The sequence below is a fragment of the Ailuropoda melanoleuca genome, chromosome 7, assembly GCF_002007445.2.
Source record: "Ailuropoda melanoleuca isolate Jingjing chromosome 7, ASM200744v2, whole genome shotgun sequence".
In the NCBI taxonomy this organism is placed as follows: domain Eukaryota; kingdom Metazoa; phylum Chordata; class Mammalia; order Carnivora; family Ursidae; genus Ailuropoda; species Ailuropoda melanoleuca.
This window is the reverse complement of record NC_048224.1, coordinates 138,866,699-138,882,107: the sequence shown is the minus strand read 5'-3', so window position 1 is coordinate 138,882,107 and position 15,409 is coordinate 138,866,699. Positions and strand designations below refer to the sequence as shown.

Here is a 15,409-nt window from a genome sequence, read left to right as displayed (position 1 = left end):
GCCTGGGGGCGTGACCGGGGCGGAGCCCGGGAGCCCCCGACGGGTGCTGACTGCCGCTGTCTGGACACCCCAGGTGGGCGCTGAGCTGGGTTTCCCGCTCCTGCCCCGGCTCGGAGACGCACTTCCTCTTCCGCGCTCCCAGGCGTCGGAGCCGGAGGGTCCCCGCGGGTCCCCGCAAGTTCGGGGTCCCCGCGAGCCTGGGTCTCCGCGAATCCGGGTTCCCGCGAGTCCCGGGGTCCGAGCGTTCGGGGGGCGGCGGCCGGCCGCTCCAGCGGCGCACGGCCGGACGGGCGCCGGGAGCAGGCGGGGGCCTTCCTGCAGGAAGATGAGGAAGCCCGATGGGAAGATCGTGCTTCTGGGGGACATGAACGTGGGCAAGACGTCGCTGCTACAGAGGTACATGGAGCGGCGCTTCCCGGACACGGTCAGCACGGTGGGCGGTGCTTTCTACCTAAAGCAGTGGCGCTCCTACAACATCTCCATCTGGGACACCGCAGGTGAGGGCGGGCACCGCTCGGGCCCGCTGTCCTGGGGCTCCGCAGACGAGGGGCTTCCGGCGGGAGAGAAGCATCCCCCAGGGCCGGGGTGTCCCGGGGCAGGACTTCCCCCAGGGCAGGGTCCCCGTGTACAGGGTCCCACCTTCGCCCTGCATGTGACCCCATCTCGGGGTCAGGCTCCTAGTCGCAGTGCGAGGCCGCCCTTGGCCCCTCTCTTGTTCTCCTTTGCTGGTTGGGAAACTTTAGCCACTAGGTGGGTCTTAGGGACAACACAGGTGACACTTGAAAAGCGCCCCTGGCTCCAAGGAGAGAAGCTCCTGGTGTCTTGTGTACCGTGTGGGGGCTTGGCTCCACTGTCCTGTCCCGAGCCTGCTGATGGGAACCCCACGCTGGTGCACGTGATCTCATTTGATGTCCCCAGCCACCTTGAGGGGTGAGCAAAGCTGCTGTAATTACCCCTGCTTTTCAAAAGAGGAAGCTGAGCCCCAGAGCCTTCCCTGCGGGGCTTTGTCAGGAGACCAGGAAGCCGAGCTCAGGCCTCCGCTCGCAGTCCTGAGCAATCTGCCTTTCCCACTTCACTTACCACCTGCCTGATCTCAGCTGCTGCGTGTCCTGGGGCTTTGAAGTGGCTTTCCGCAGAAGCATTTTTAAGATAGCAACGAATTATTTTTAGTACATGTGGTATTTGTGATTTTTCCAAAGTACAAATCACAGGGTCTTGATCCAGGCTCTTGGTTTGTTAACTCTGTAAAGGTACCCTGGCAATAGCGTTTACCTCCTTCCCCAGGAAGAGGAAGGAGATGCTTGAAGGAAGTAAAGACACTGTGAATCACTGGGCATGTTTTCCATGAGCATGACTTCCAGAAGCCCAGCACTTTCAGAAGTGACCTATATACCCCAGGGTCCTGTCTCGAAAGGTTAGATGGCCAACTTGGGCGTGCCGGTTTGCTAAGTAAACAAACTTAGAACTAGTTCTCTGTCCGCAGTGGAGTTAGTGGAGTTCACCGATGTCCGCGTACCCTTCTCCGTCCGTTCTTTGTTGCTGTCTTTTTCAGTACGGTGGTTAATGTCTGCCTAGATGATTTGTAGTCATGCTGTGAAAATAGCGTCTCCCAGGTACAAAGCTACCCCTTCCTGCTCTCTTCTCCAGGCGGCACAGTGAGGTTCCCAGACCCTTGACTTAAGCTGATATTCTAGCACGAAGTGTTCGGTAGGGATGGAGCACACGCTCTCGAAGTCACATCAGACTGAAGGGACTCGGCTGCCTGTTCTGTGCAGGGCTGCCCTTGTTGATCCTGTTGTTGGCCGGCGGGCCTTCGTTGCTGTCCTCGGTTTACAAGGGGATGATGCAGGATTGGTGTTGGGGTCCCAAACCGAGCGGCCCTGTAGCGGCTGCCGTCAGAAGCTGCCCTGTACCTTGTGCACAGGTGTTTCTGGGATAGGAGCTGACCTCTAGTGTGAGAGCAGGGGTCTCTGGTGTCATGAGTATGGAGTAGCAAAAAAATTTCGACGGGCCACTTTCTTCAGTGACCAGGGCATGATGCAGCCCGAACCTTGATCACCAGAGGGTTTTGTAATACAGCAGATGACATGCCCTAGACATCTCGTCCGGCTCCCGGGGGCGGCGACTCATTTCCTGGCTGCTGCCTTGTTCCTGGAACCCTTAGTGTGAGCCGGGTCTGGCTCCCGGGACTGCGGGGGTGGCCAGGCCCTGTGTACACATGCACAGGGTGACCGAGGCTTGGCGTCGGCGCTGACACAGGCCATCTCTGCCTGGCACCCCAGCCACTGGGGGTTATGGGCCACCCGGAAGTCTGAGTGATGCCTGGACAGGTGTGAATAGATACCTTTTCCTAAGTATTTGTTGGAAATTCAAAAGTTTAACTCTGAAGGGGATTCTCCTTCCTCCTCGTCTTGCTCTTGAACGTTCTTCCCATTCCACAGACGTTGTGTTTTAAGCTGTGTTCATTTTACTTTTCATAGCCAAGGTAGAGGGTAAGGACCCGCCAGAGGATTGTTTTTAGTGCCGGCCCCGGTCACAGGAGGTGGGTGGGGTGGGGAAGTGGGGGTGTGCAGTGTCAGGCTGCTCAGTAGTAAAGGTGAGAGGAGGGGTCCGAGGGTATTCCTCTCGTCCTTTCCAGCAACAGGGTAGCTGGCTGCTGGCAGCTGGAGAGGGGAGGAGAGGTTTGCCGGGCTGGTTAATAGGTATCTTATTCAGTGACACCTTCCGAAGGAGGTGAGATCACGTCCGGGTCCGGAATGGAGGCTGGCAGAAGCCAAGAGGGATTCAGACTTTGGTCTGTCCAGGTGCCATGCGTTCTGTTCATTGTGCCTTGCTCATTCCAACCCTTGCCTAGTTGGGCAGACAAATGTGGGGCATTCACCGTGAAGGTTTGATACGTTCTGGAAGCAAAAGGCGGTGGCCTGGAGACAAGATGGGGCCCCAGCAGAATCCACCACCACTCTCTTCTCGGGCATGCCTTTGGTTGGTCTGAACAGCCTGAAAAGATGCTGCCCGTCACTCAGCAAAGTCAGCCCAGCCCCTCCTACACTCCTGGGGCCGCTGCTCCCTGGGCTTTCAACTCCAGGGCGGGGGAGAGGCCACAAGGAGAGAAGTGGTATCATTTCACATTGGATCATCCAAAGAAACTCCATCCCCGGAGCCCTGGAAAGCTAGCCGCCCCCTCCCTTATTCCTTCTCCCCAGGGCTGCAGTCCCTGGAGGGGGGGGGGATGTGGCTCACTTTTTCATCCCCAGTATCTGTCCCACGAAGACCCCTTTGGGACATGCATCCCCTTTCCTCCAGGAACATGTTCCCTGTTTCCATCCGAACTCCCACTGAAAACACCTTAACGTCCATATTTCTGCCTTGCGTCTTCCTGCCGGCTTGTGTATCCTTGTGTACAGACAATGCGGGTTTTCTCTACCATGCTCCTCGCTTCCTCCTGAGCCCTCGCTAGCAGGGCTGCTAGAATCATATTTCTAGCGGCCCGTGCGAGGCAGGGCAGGCTCTTTCTAACATGCCTCTTAGAGTCTTCCTGCCTCTGCCCGTTGCCCAGTTCCAAAGCCAGGTGCAGCTTTGTCCAGCGGTCCCCGCTCCCAGGACAGCATCAGGGTCAGTACTCTGCCGCCTCTCTGACAAGCACCGCAAACCTAGGGGCTTAACACGCAGGTCAGAAGAACTCAGTGGGTACGAGGAGTCAGCCGTCTCTGCTCCCCTCTGGAGGCGCCGGAGGGAATCTGTTTCTGTGCCTTCTCTACCTTCTGGAGCCTGCCCACATCCTGTGGCTTCTTCACCCTCCATCTTCAAGGCCACGGTGTCTTCATCGTGTCTCTCAGACCCTGACTGCCAAACCCGCCTCTCCCACGTTTAAAGGACCCCTGAGTCCACTGGGCTCATCTTGTTAATCTTTAAGCTCAGCTGGTTAGCAACTCTACTTGGTGATGTTAGCTCCCCCTTGCCATGTGACCTAACCTCTCCACAGGCTCCAGGGTTTGGGACTTCTTTGCGGGTTGGTGTGTGTGTGCCATTCTACCAGCCACAGCCACTGACCGCAGGTGTGATTTTGTGGCTATTACGTGTCCCCACCTCATTTTCCTCCTGTAGGAAATGCGGACGGTTGTAGCAGCTGCCCGAAGTGTTGTTAGGGTCAGTGCGTTCATCTTGGCAAAGTGCTTGAACAGTAGTGCCTGTGAGTGTTTGCTGGAGAACGATCCTCTCCTAGCCCTGGGTGCTCGTGACACGGTCACCACCAGCAGGTATGTCACAGAAGGACAGGAGAGGCTCGGGTGGGCCCCCAGTAAGAAATTCTGCGATACATGGCGAGATCGAAGGGGCGTAGATTCAGAGCACTTGGGGTAATGACTCTGTGGAGATGTGTTCTTTCTATGCCTAATTTGTTAGCGATTTTTATCGTGAGTGGGTGTTGAGTTTTGACGCATGCTCTGCTACATCTGCGGAGACGATCATACGATGCATTCCTTTCATTCGATTAATGGGACGTGTCACATGATTTGTGGATGTCGAACCATCCTTGCATCCCAGAGGTGACATTTGGTTTAAGAGCTTCCTCTGGAATAACTTTGGTACAGCCCAGGAGAAGACGCTGCAGTTCTGGGTGTGAAATCATGGTACCTGTGAAGTTAGCTGAGAGGTTTTGGCCCCTGTGCCAGAGCCAAGGGCCTTGGTCCCGTGAGCGTCTGAAGGATGGGGAGGCGCACAGCAGAAGATACCAGATGGGATGGGCCGTCCTTGAGGACCGTGAGCCCCCAGCGTTCTCCTTCCACTCTGCATAGAAGCCTCAGCCCCCAGCTCCACCTGGAGGCAGCTGCTGATCGCCGATCCTTCAGACTGGCCTGTGAGGACTGTGTAGTTTAAAAAGCGTCAAGGGCTTGGTGCCGACGTGGGAAAGCCTGCACCAAGTGCGGAGCTGAGGGTGCAGGACTCAGATCTTCGTTGGCTCCCTGATTATGTTAGCGTGGCTGCTGAGTGGTTCTGGAGGTCCGAATATGCTGGCCCTGAGCCCACCAGTTGGTATTTGGTGACGGGAGAGTGTGTGGTGGACGCCATCCCCTTCCCATAGATCAGCAGACTGACCTGGGCCCTCCCTGGTCGTCATAAATAAGGTTTTATTGGCACACAGCCATGCTATTGCATTCGTAGTCCGTGGCTCCTTTTGCCCTGCAGCAGTCGGGCTGACCTGTGGCTACAGAGACCATAGAGCACAGAAAGAGAAAAACACGTACAATCCCACCCTTTGCAGAAAGTTTGCTGACCCCTGGTTTGGGTCCTGTAGAGGGACTTCTCTAAAAGTCCTTTCTGTGGTTATAGAAACTCCCCACAGAGTCCAGCATTCAGTGATTGGGGGAGCCCATGATCCCTTACAGGCAACAAGGGGCGCTGTGTGGGTCCCCTCTGAGCTGCTGGACTGGGGTAAGGGTGGGGCTTGGACTTAAGATTGACAAGAGCCCCCACTAAAAAAAGTTCTTGGAAAAAATCTTGGTTTCCATTTGAGGTCTGGATGCTAACTGCAGAGCCCGTGTTGTGGGCGAGCCCCCATCTTTGGAGGTGGGTCCGCATGCGTACCGCTCCTGCAGGCTTCGAGTGGGCACCCTCTGCGTGCAAGGCCGCATTTGCAGAATTCCTCTGCTCTCTTGATCAGAAACAGTGGCCTGAATATGAATGTGGGTGTTAAGACAGGTGGAAGGAAACCGAGGGTTCTGGGTTCGGCGGGGCAGACAAAGCGCCATTATACTGCGAGACTTAGAGGACAAAGGATGCCTGTGAACAGTGCGTGTGCTGGGAGGTCAGCCCAGAGTCGTCCTGGAGGGGGCGCCGGGGATTCTGGGGGTGGAAAGAGGTATTTTAGGCTCACTAGTGTGGTGCTGATTCAGGAGAATTTAACTAATTAAGGTCAACCGTACTCATTAACTAATGCCTGAATCCCATGTAGTGTCTCTGGAAGATAATGTAGGCTTTATAATTTCAACTCGAACTTGCTCCTCATGCTTTGTTGAGATCTCACATAGCTTCCCTTTCTGTAAACAAATGTTTACACACAGCTGTACACACATGTACATACACACGAACTTAAATGACTGTTCATCCTTTTTATTTTTATTTAAAAAATATTGTTTATTTGAGAGCGAGTGAGTGAGAGAGCAGGAGCAGGGAGAAGAGGGAGAAGCAGACTCCCTGCTGAGCAAGAAGCCCCATGTGGGATTCGATCCGAGAACCTGGGGTCATGACCTGAGCCAAAGGCAGACACTTCAGCAACTGAGCCCCAGGCGCCCCATGACTGTTCATTCTTAGAGGAATGGCTTCATCACGTGATGACAGATTTTCCTGGTCCTGCTGTCGTGTGCCCTAGGAAGATTCCAGCGTTCACGTCAAAGGTGGAATGAAGGCAGGCCGGCTCAGATTTCCAGATCCACAGAGTGACACGGTGGTGAGCTCGCTAGGTTTTCTTTTTGCCTCACTTATCCTAGAGTTGGAGCTGAAGAAGCCAGCAACCCAGAAATGCCAAAGGGTACAGACAAAACAAAACAAAATTAAAAGCCTGTTTTTTCACCAAAAGATCAGGAAAGAGGTAGCCTAGTAAACAAAACTTTTATTTATGTATATATATATATATATTTATTTATGTACTTATTTTTGTTAGTTTTTTAGAAGATATATATATATTTTTTTTTTTTTTTAGAGAGAGAGAGAGTGCACTGTGCAGACAGGGGCAGGGGCAGAGGGAAAGAATCTCAAGCAGATTCCCCTCTGAGCCTGATGCGGGGCTCGATCCCACAACTCCAAGTTCACGACCTGAGCTGAAATCAAGAGTCTGACACTCAACTGACTGAGCCACCCAGGCCCCCAACAAACCTTTTATTTTTTATTTTTTATTTTTTAGATGATTTTATTTATTCATTCAACAGAGAGAGAGACAGCCAGCGAGAGAGGGAACACAAGCAGGGGGAGTGGGAGAGGAAGAAGCAGGCTCCCAGCGGAGGAGCCTGACGTGGGGCTCAATCCCAGAACACCGGGATCACACCCTGAGCCGAAGGCAGACGTTTAACAACTGAGCCACCCAGGCACCCCCCGCAACAAACCTTTTAGACAACTGGTGTACTCCAGCCAAACGCTCAGAAAAAGCTGGGGCACCCCATCCCCACCATCAAGATCTCGTAGGAGCTGGGGCTCTCATCCCCGCCGGGGGGTGACAAGCCCTTCCCCTCGGTGCTGCCCCTGGAGGCTGCATGGAGAGTCTGGACATCTGCCTCCTCTTGTTAGGAAGGAGAAAGTACCTGCCCCAGTCCCTCAGCCCCCAGGCCCTGCTGGGACGAAGGAGCCATCTCAAAAGGAAGATTTAAGGGGTGCCTGCGTGGCTCAAGCGGTTAAGTGTCTATCTTCGGCTCAGGTTATGATTCCAGGTCCTGGGATCGAGTCCCTGCATCGGGCTCCCTGCTCAGCGGGGAGCCTGCTTCTCCCTCTGCCTCTACTGCTCCCCCTGCGTGTGCTGTCAAATAAATAAATAAAATCTTAAAAAAAAAAAAGGAAGATTTAAGTGAGATCCAGTGTCTGATAGCACAGGATGGAAATGTCCAGGTTTTAATTTAAAAAAAAAAAAAAGCACTCATGATGTAAGAACCAGGAAGCTCTCCAACGGAGTCAAAAAGGACAATCAGGAGAGGCCAGCCCGGGGCGCACAGAGGTGGCGGCGTTACCCAGCAAGGACTCGAAAGCAGCCGACCTAAGCCTGCTTCTGTGAATAATCATGGACCCCTAAACAAATGTCAAAAAATAGAGGGCCCAGCGAAAACAGATTTGAAGAAGACCCATATGGAAATTTCTTCTTCTTTTTTTTTTAAGATTTTATTTATTTTTTTGACAGAGAGACAGCCAAGTGAGAGGGAACACAAGCAGGGGGAGTGGGAGAGGAAGAAGCAGGCTCATAGCGGAGGAGCCTGATGTGGGACTCGATCCCAGAACGCTGGGATCACGCCCTGAGCCGAAGGCAGACGCTTAACGACTGAGCCACCCAGGCACTCCCCACATGGAAATTTCTGAATGAAAAAAGTGCAGTAACAGAAACAGAAGGCTCAGTGGGTGGAACCCCCAGCCAGGTGGAGGGGAGAAAGGAAGGATCGATGTGGGAAGACAGCAGCAAACACTGGCCAGCCTGGAGCACGGAGAGAAAGCAGAGGGAGGCGGACAGAGCCCGGCAACCAGCAGGGCCGAAGACCAGCCCGCGCCGTCCCCATTCTGGAAGGACAGGAGAAAGGTAAGGCTGACGGAGTCCTAGAAGAAAGAATGGCCGGGAGCTTCCCAAATTCGGCCAGAGACAGAAGCCTGCAGGTTCCTGGAGCTGAGGGAACCCCAAGCAGGATAAACCGAAAGAGAGCCTTACCAAGACACGTCACACCTGAATTCTGAAGACGAAAGACACGGAAGAAGTCTCGAAAGCAGCCAGAGGAAAAACCGAAGCAGAATGACGGCGGTATCATCCGACCCCGTGGTGGCCAGAGAGAAGGCATCTTTTCCAAGTGCTCACAGCGAAGGTGAAGGAGGCTGATGCCTGATTCTCGCCCATCTGCTGTCCCCACGTCTGACTCTGGAGACAGGCTCCTGTGGCACGTGCCTCGGAGCGGACTCCGGATTTCTCCTGTTCTTAACACATAGTGGCATGCTTTTTCGTACTTCATACGCTATGTAGGCCTACTGGGAGGTTTTTTCCCACGTGAATTTTATTTTTTTAAAGATTTTATTTATTTGAGAGAGAGACAGAGCACGCTCAGGGGGAGAAGCAGAAGGAGAGGGAGCAGCAGTCTCCCTGCTGAGCCGGGAGCTGGACATGGGGCTCGATCCCAGGGCCCTGGGATCAGGACCTGAGCTGAAGGCAGACGCTTCACCACTGAGCCCCCCGGGCGCCCCGCCCCGTGAATTCTAAGAGCTTTGGCTTTGTAGTTTAAAACTTGGCAACGTGTTTTGTATAGGTAATCGTTTTTGTTTTTTTGGTAAAGTTGTCTAGGTCTTTTTTTATTTTTAAGTAAGGTTTATTGAATGTTTGTCTCTATGCAGTAAAATTCACTTTTTTTAGTGTATAGTTAGGAGTTTGGACGCATACACANAGCCCAGCGAAAACAGATTTGAAGAAGACCCATATGGAAATTTCTTCTTCTTTTTTTTTTAAGATTTTATTTATTTTTTTGACAGAGAGACAGCCAAGTGAGAGGGAACACAAGCAGGGGGAGTGGGAGAGGAAGAAGCAGGCTCATAGCGGAGGAGCCTGATGTGGGACTCGATCCCAGAACGCTGGGATCACACCCTGAGCCGAAGGCAGACGCTTAACGACTGAGCCACCCAGGCGCTCCCCACATGGAAATTTCNCCAGCGAAAACAGATTTGAAGAAGACCCATATGGAAATTTCTTCTTCTTTTTTTTTTAAGATTTTATTTATTTTTTTGACAGAGAGACAGCCAAGTGAGAGGGAACACAAGCAGGGGGAGTGGGAGAGGAAGAAGCAGGCTCATAGCGGAGGAGCCTGATGTGGGACTCGATCCCAGAACGCTGGGATCACGCCCTGAGCCGAAGGCAGACGCTTAACGACTGAGCCACCCAGGCACTCCCCACATGGAAATTTCTGAATGAAAAAAGTGCAGTAACAGAAACAGAAGGCTCAGTGGGTGGAACCCCCAGCCAGGTGGAGGGGAGAAAGGAAGGATCGATGTGGGAAGACAGCAGCAAACACTGGCCAGCCTGGAGCACGGAGAGAAAGCAGAGGGAGGCGGACAGAGCCCGGCAACCAGCAGGGCCGAAGACCAGCCCGCGCCGTCCCCATTCTGGAAGGACAGGAGAAAGGTAAGGCTGACGGAGTCCTAGAAGAAAGAATGGCCGGGAGCTTCCCAAATTCGGCCAGAGACAGAAGCCTGCAGGTTCCTGGAGCTGAGGGAACCCCAAGCAGGATAAACCGAAAGAGAGCCTTACCAAGACACGTCACACCTGAATTCTGAAGACGAAAGACACGGAAGAAGTCTCGAAAGCAGCCAGAGGAAAAACCGAAGCAGAATGACGGCGGTATCATCCGACCCCGTGGTGGCCAGAGAGAAGGCATCTTTTCCAAGTGCTCACAGCGAAGGTGAAGGAGGCTGATGCCTGATTCTCGCCCATCTGCTGTCCCCACGTCTGACTCTGGAGACAGGCTCCTGTGGCACGTGCCTCGGAGCGGACTCCGGATTTCTCCTGTTCTTAACACATAGTGGCATGCTTTTTCGTACTTCATACGCTATGTAGGCCTACTGGGAGGTTTTTTCCCACGTGAATTTTATTTTTTTAAAGATTTTATTTATTTGAGAGACAGACAGAGCACGCTCAGGGGGAGAAGCAGAAGGAGAGGGAGAAGGAGCCTCCCTGCTGAGCCGGGAGCTGGACATGGGGCTCGATCCCAGGGCCCTGGGATCAGGACCTGAGCTGAAGGCAGACGCTTCACCACTGAGCCCCCCGGGCGCCCCGCCCCGTGAATTCTAAGAGCTTTGGCTTTGTAGTTTAAAACTTGGCAACGTGTTTTGTATAGGTAATCGTTTTTGTTTTTTTGGTAAAGTTGTCTAGGTCTTTTTTTATTTTTAAGTAAGGTTTATTGAATGTTTGTCTCTATGCAGTAAAATTCACTTTTTTTAGTGTATAGTTAGGAGTTTGGACGCATACACAGTTGTGTGACCACAATCAAAATACAAACCGTTTCTACCATTTAAAAGAGTCTTGTGTCCCTGGGAGTCTCTCCTGCTCACGCCCGGCCCCAGATAGCACCGACTTGTCTCTGTCCCTAGAGCTTGGTCTCTAGACTCCTAGAGTTTGGAGCATTTTGAGTCTGGCTTCTTTTGTTTAACGCATGTGAATTCATCTGTGCTGTGGCGAGTGTCCAATCCCATCGGTTCCCCCCGCGGAAGGAGACTTGGATTGCGTTCAGTTTTTGATGATTATGGATACAGCCTCTATCAATATTCAGAGGTTTTTGCGTAAACATAAATTTTCATCTCTCAGGTGAATTACCTACGAGTAGGCTATTTGGGTTTTATGGTCGGTGTACGTTCAACACCAGCTGACCCAACACCATTTGTGACAAGGTTAGTTTTTGTGTTTGCCTTTATTTGTCGCATAGGGTTTGAGATTTCTATTTTCATGGACAGACTTGGAGGATTTATCATGTAGGTAATTAACACGCAGCCACCTTGGTGAGGAAAATAGTCTGCTGCTTGTTTTCCTTAGCTGACTTGATGCACGCTCGTGTGGGTAATTCTGCAATGCAGGTCCGTTCATTTCTCCGCTGCTGTAACGCACGTGTGTCCAGAACGAGGCAGGGCGTGGGCAGAGTGGCCCGAGGAGTAAGGGACCTAGAATTGTAAGGTTTTAGTCTTGGTTTCTTTTCTTGGCCATAAAGCACACATTTCATGGCTCGTTTTGGTCTCAGAAGAGTTTTTCATAAAGAAGTTCACTTGTGAACTTGGTGAGAGCTGCTGCGGCCACGAATCCCTTGGTTTCCTGTGATAGATTATTTCCAGCCCGCATTCAAACTCCAGCCCTCTGAGCTCCGCCTTCACCGAAACGCAGGCCCTTACTCTAGTATTTGCATTTCAACACGCGCCAAGCGGAGCTTGGAGCATTTCTTCAGTTGTTGATTTGTCCGTTGACGCTGAGGGTGTACGAGGATGTGTACGAGGATGGCTCCGCGCCCTCCCCCTGGCCTGGCCTCCCCGTGCGCTGTGCTCCGGCTTCTGAAACAGCTCAGCTCCCTACCACCCTCCCCCTCCTTTTTCACGTGGATCCGATGGCCTTGGACCCGCAGGCGGAGGCGCGTGGCTTTGACCTCTGGGTTTGCTGGCAGCAAACGCGAGACCAGTCCGGCCCTCGCGGGAGCCGTGATTCGGCCCTGGAGCGGCTCCAGGGTCCGTCAGGGCCGGGCGGGCGTCACTCGGTCCCACCCGTGTACCGAGGCACAGGCTGCAACGGCGGAGGCCGGCGCGATTCCGCGCCACTGTCCCTCTTCCCAGCCTCTTCCTCTTCCAGATGAGACAGACCCTGGAAGCTGGTGTCCATGTCCGACGGCCAGCAGGTAGCGGAACCGGGGCCGGCGCCAGAGTGCGGGGAGTCTGCGGCCTCCTGTGTCCTGGCCAGTGAGGTCACCTCGGGCGCCTGCGCTCCGCAGCCTCCCCGGCCTCGGTCGGCTGGGAGGTCGAGGTGGCGCTCGTGCGGAGAAGCCTCGGAGGTGCTTGCTGAGGGGCGTCCAGGTGGCTGAGGTGCGGTCCTGCCGCCCCGGACCGTGTGAGCAGCCGGGCTCGGTCTTGGCTCCCGCGGCGCCCATCACGCTGGGTGAGTTACAGGGATTCCCGAGGCCTCGCCTCCGCGGGAAGCCAGCCCGGCCGCGCGGGGGGCGGGGCAGGATCGGAGGCCGCTGGACGTCGGACGGGATGACGTCGGACGGGATGACGGCGGACGGATGACGTCGGACGGAGCGCTGTCCTTCCCGGGCTGTGACCCTCTGCTCCCTGCGCGCGCCCGCGGGTCCCCACCGCCCTGGGGGCAGCACCCAGGCACGAGGCTGGGGCGGAGGCTGGCAGCCTCTGGTCGGCAGGGCGGCCGCCGTGTGAGGGCCTGCGGTGCCTGGTTGGCGCACCTCTGGGACGGCGGTTGGTGGGCGTTTGCCCGTCCAGCTTTGGCTTCCGGGGCGTGCGGGGGGAACTTGCAGGCGGCAGCCTGACCTCGCTTCTGGAAGAGTGCGGCCCCTGGGGTCCCGTCTCCCTTCTCAGCCCCCGTGTGCCTCGGCTCCCCATGGCTGACCCGTTCAGTGGACCTAAAGATTGTAAACTGCCCCCACGGCGTCTCCAGCTGGAGGGCGGCCTGGCGGGGACGCTGCCGAGAGCCCGGAGCGCTCAGCCTGTCGGGGCGTCCGTCCGGGCTGCCGTGTCTGGGTTCAGGGCCGGTCCCGGGGGCCGCGGGAGAGCCGTCCGTTCGCTGGAGTGCTGTTTGGGGAGCGTTGTTTTTCTGTTTTTGGTAGAGTAACAAAAGACCTTTTCTCTTTTAGCCGCTCCTGTGTTTATTTGTAGATCTACCGCTCCTGTGTTTATTTGTAGGTCTACCGTTGGGGCAGGAGTGACCCTCGGGAAGGGGGGCTGGGGGCGAGGGGGGCGGCGGGCGGGCCTCCCTCTGGCTCAGACCTCGCCTGTCCACACGTCTGCACGGAGTTGGGCTGTGGACGTTCTCCTTCCCTCTCCCATTGTGTTTCCTTTGTTATAATTAGAAATCCGGCGTCCTCTTGAACGTGCCCTTCTTCAGTGTGAGCCCCGGTAGCTGCTTTTCAGCAGCATCGCGAAGACCCCAACAAGGTGCTGGACGTTCTGCAAGTTTCCATGCTGCCGGAGGACCATGCACCTGGCTCCGGAGCCCTGAGCGATTAGCAAGCGTTATAGGAGTCGGTAGCAGCCGGGCTGGGTGGTCCGACTTACAGGTTCTCAGAGAGCTTCTTAGTCTCTGTGGTGGCTTTTTGCTTCTCAAACACACACGCAAGATGTGTATTTTGCTGGGGAATGGCGAAAACATGGGAAAGTTGACATATTTTTGTTTTTTCCTTTTTTTCTGAAAATTAGAGGTGCACTTTTTTATTTTTTATTTTTATTTTTTTAAAGAGAGAGGGTTTTGTTTTGTTTTTTAAGATTTTATTTATTTGACAGAGAGAGAGAGACAGCCAGCGAGAGAGGGAACACAAGCAGGGGGAGTGGGAGAGGAAGAAGCAGGCTCCCAGCCGAGGAGCCTGATGGGCTCGATCCCAGATCGCCAGGATCACACCCTGAGCCAAAGACAGACGTTTAACGACTGAGCCACCCAGGCGCCCCAAAGAAGTGCACTTTTTTAAAAAAAAGATTTATTTATTTGGGAGAGAGAGAGCAGGAGCAGGGGGAGTGGCAGAGGGAGAGGGAGAAGCAGACTCCCCGCTGAGCAGGGAGCCCGGTGCGGGACTCCATCCCAGGACCCTGGGATGGTGACCTGAGCTGAAAGCAGACCCTTCACTGGCTGAGCCACCCAGGCACCCCAAAAATGCAGTGTCTTAACTAAAGTTGCCTAGCTGTTGCACTCATGTTCATTTTTGTATTCTGCCAATCTGTTTTCCTATTTATCCTTTGAAAGGTCTTAATTTTATTATTAGGACCCTTCACAGGCATCAAGAGAGATCGTGGGGTAGATAAACACTGATGTCGGAAGCCTTTTTGTTCAGATTACACCTGAAATGCTTGCCTGTATTTGAAAGTCAATGTTCAGCTGTAAAGAACAGCTTGAATGTGCTGCTGTTTGTGTTGGCCAGTTAGCTACCTTGCAGTCCTTCAGGGACCCCGTTTCAGCAGCCTCCCTGAGATGACGCTCCATCGCCGATTTTGGCCAGATAACAGTGGCTACTTACCGAGCGCTTACTGTCTACACCAGGGCTGTTCCCAGCTCTGTACGTGTGTAAGCTCCTGAATCCTCCTAGGACCCCGGAAGGTTGCGGGGTCACATCCTGTGCAGGTTACCCAAAGCCTGAAGCGGCCGAGCTGGGCAGACTGCCCCAGGCTTTTTGCATGTGGTCACCCAGCCGTGCGTGTCCTTCCCAGAGGTGACCTCTAGTCGAAGGGAGAGTGAGCCTCTGACAAGCTCTGAGTGCTATGCGGACGCGCGCGCGCGCGCACACACACACACACACACACGATGGCACGATGTGGACCACTGTGTCTGTTTAGTACCTGTGAAGTGCAGCACCCCACAGTGGTGGGTTAAAAATAGTGCCAGCCTTTGGGCCACCTGTCTCAGAACTAACAGGATTCATGTCATCTGCTCTTTTCCCACATAGAGTTACCCTAACAGTCTGTGCCTGAGGCTGTGTTCTCAGACAGAGCCAGTCAGTACAGTGTTGGACTTGTGCCCTCGAGACACAGGTTCCGAATGTGTCACCCCCACCATCGGCCGTGCCGTTCCTGAGCAATCTTGTCCAAAAAGGGCCATTGGGATACTCTGCCCTGTGCCATGACCTCGTGGGCCTGGTTTGGTGGCTGTGCAGGTCTCCGTGTCCGAGTCCTGGGGAAGGATGAGCACTTTCTGTGGTTTGTGGTACGAACGTTCAGCCTGGCCTGTTCACGAACACTCGGTGTCGGGTCTAGCCTGCATGCCGGAAAGCCCCCCAGGGCCGTGGCCCCACACAGAGATGGGTGGCCTGCAAGTCACCATGTCCTCTAAAAACGGTGTTTCTGCTCAGAAATAGAAGGCTGGTGTGTGACTGTGTGTCTTGCGGAAAGCCGTTGTCTTGTGCCATTTCTTGAAGTAACTTAAGCCACGCAACAGTTTAGTGCCAACTTTCAACTAACGGCTGTGTTTGGGAGTCAGCGGATTTTTTTTTTTTTT

The 15,409-nt window shown here is 54.2% G+C and overlaps 1 protein-coding gene across 2 annotated transcripts in view; it reads left to right on the top strand.

Moving 5' to 3' along the window:
• Positions 1-21: 21 nt before the first annotated feature.
• RAB20 (RAB20, member RAS oncogene family) overlaps positions 22-15,409 on the top strand; it is a 52,510-nt gene continuing 37,122 nt past the window's right edge. Inside the window, exon 1 of one of the 2 annotated variants that reach the window (XM_034665472.1) lies at positions 22-497. In XM_034665472.1, the coding sequence (XP_034521363.1) occupies positions 326-497 (172 nt within the window). In that variant the 5' untranslated portion in view covers positions 22-325. The remainder of the gene's footprint in view (positions 498-15,409) is intronic. The other variant, XM_034665473.1, reaches the window with a different exon arrangement.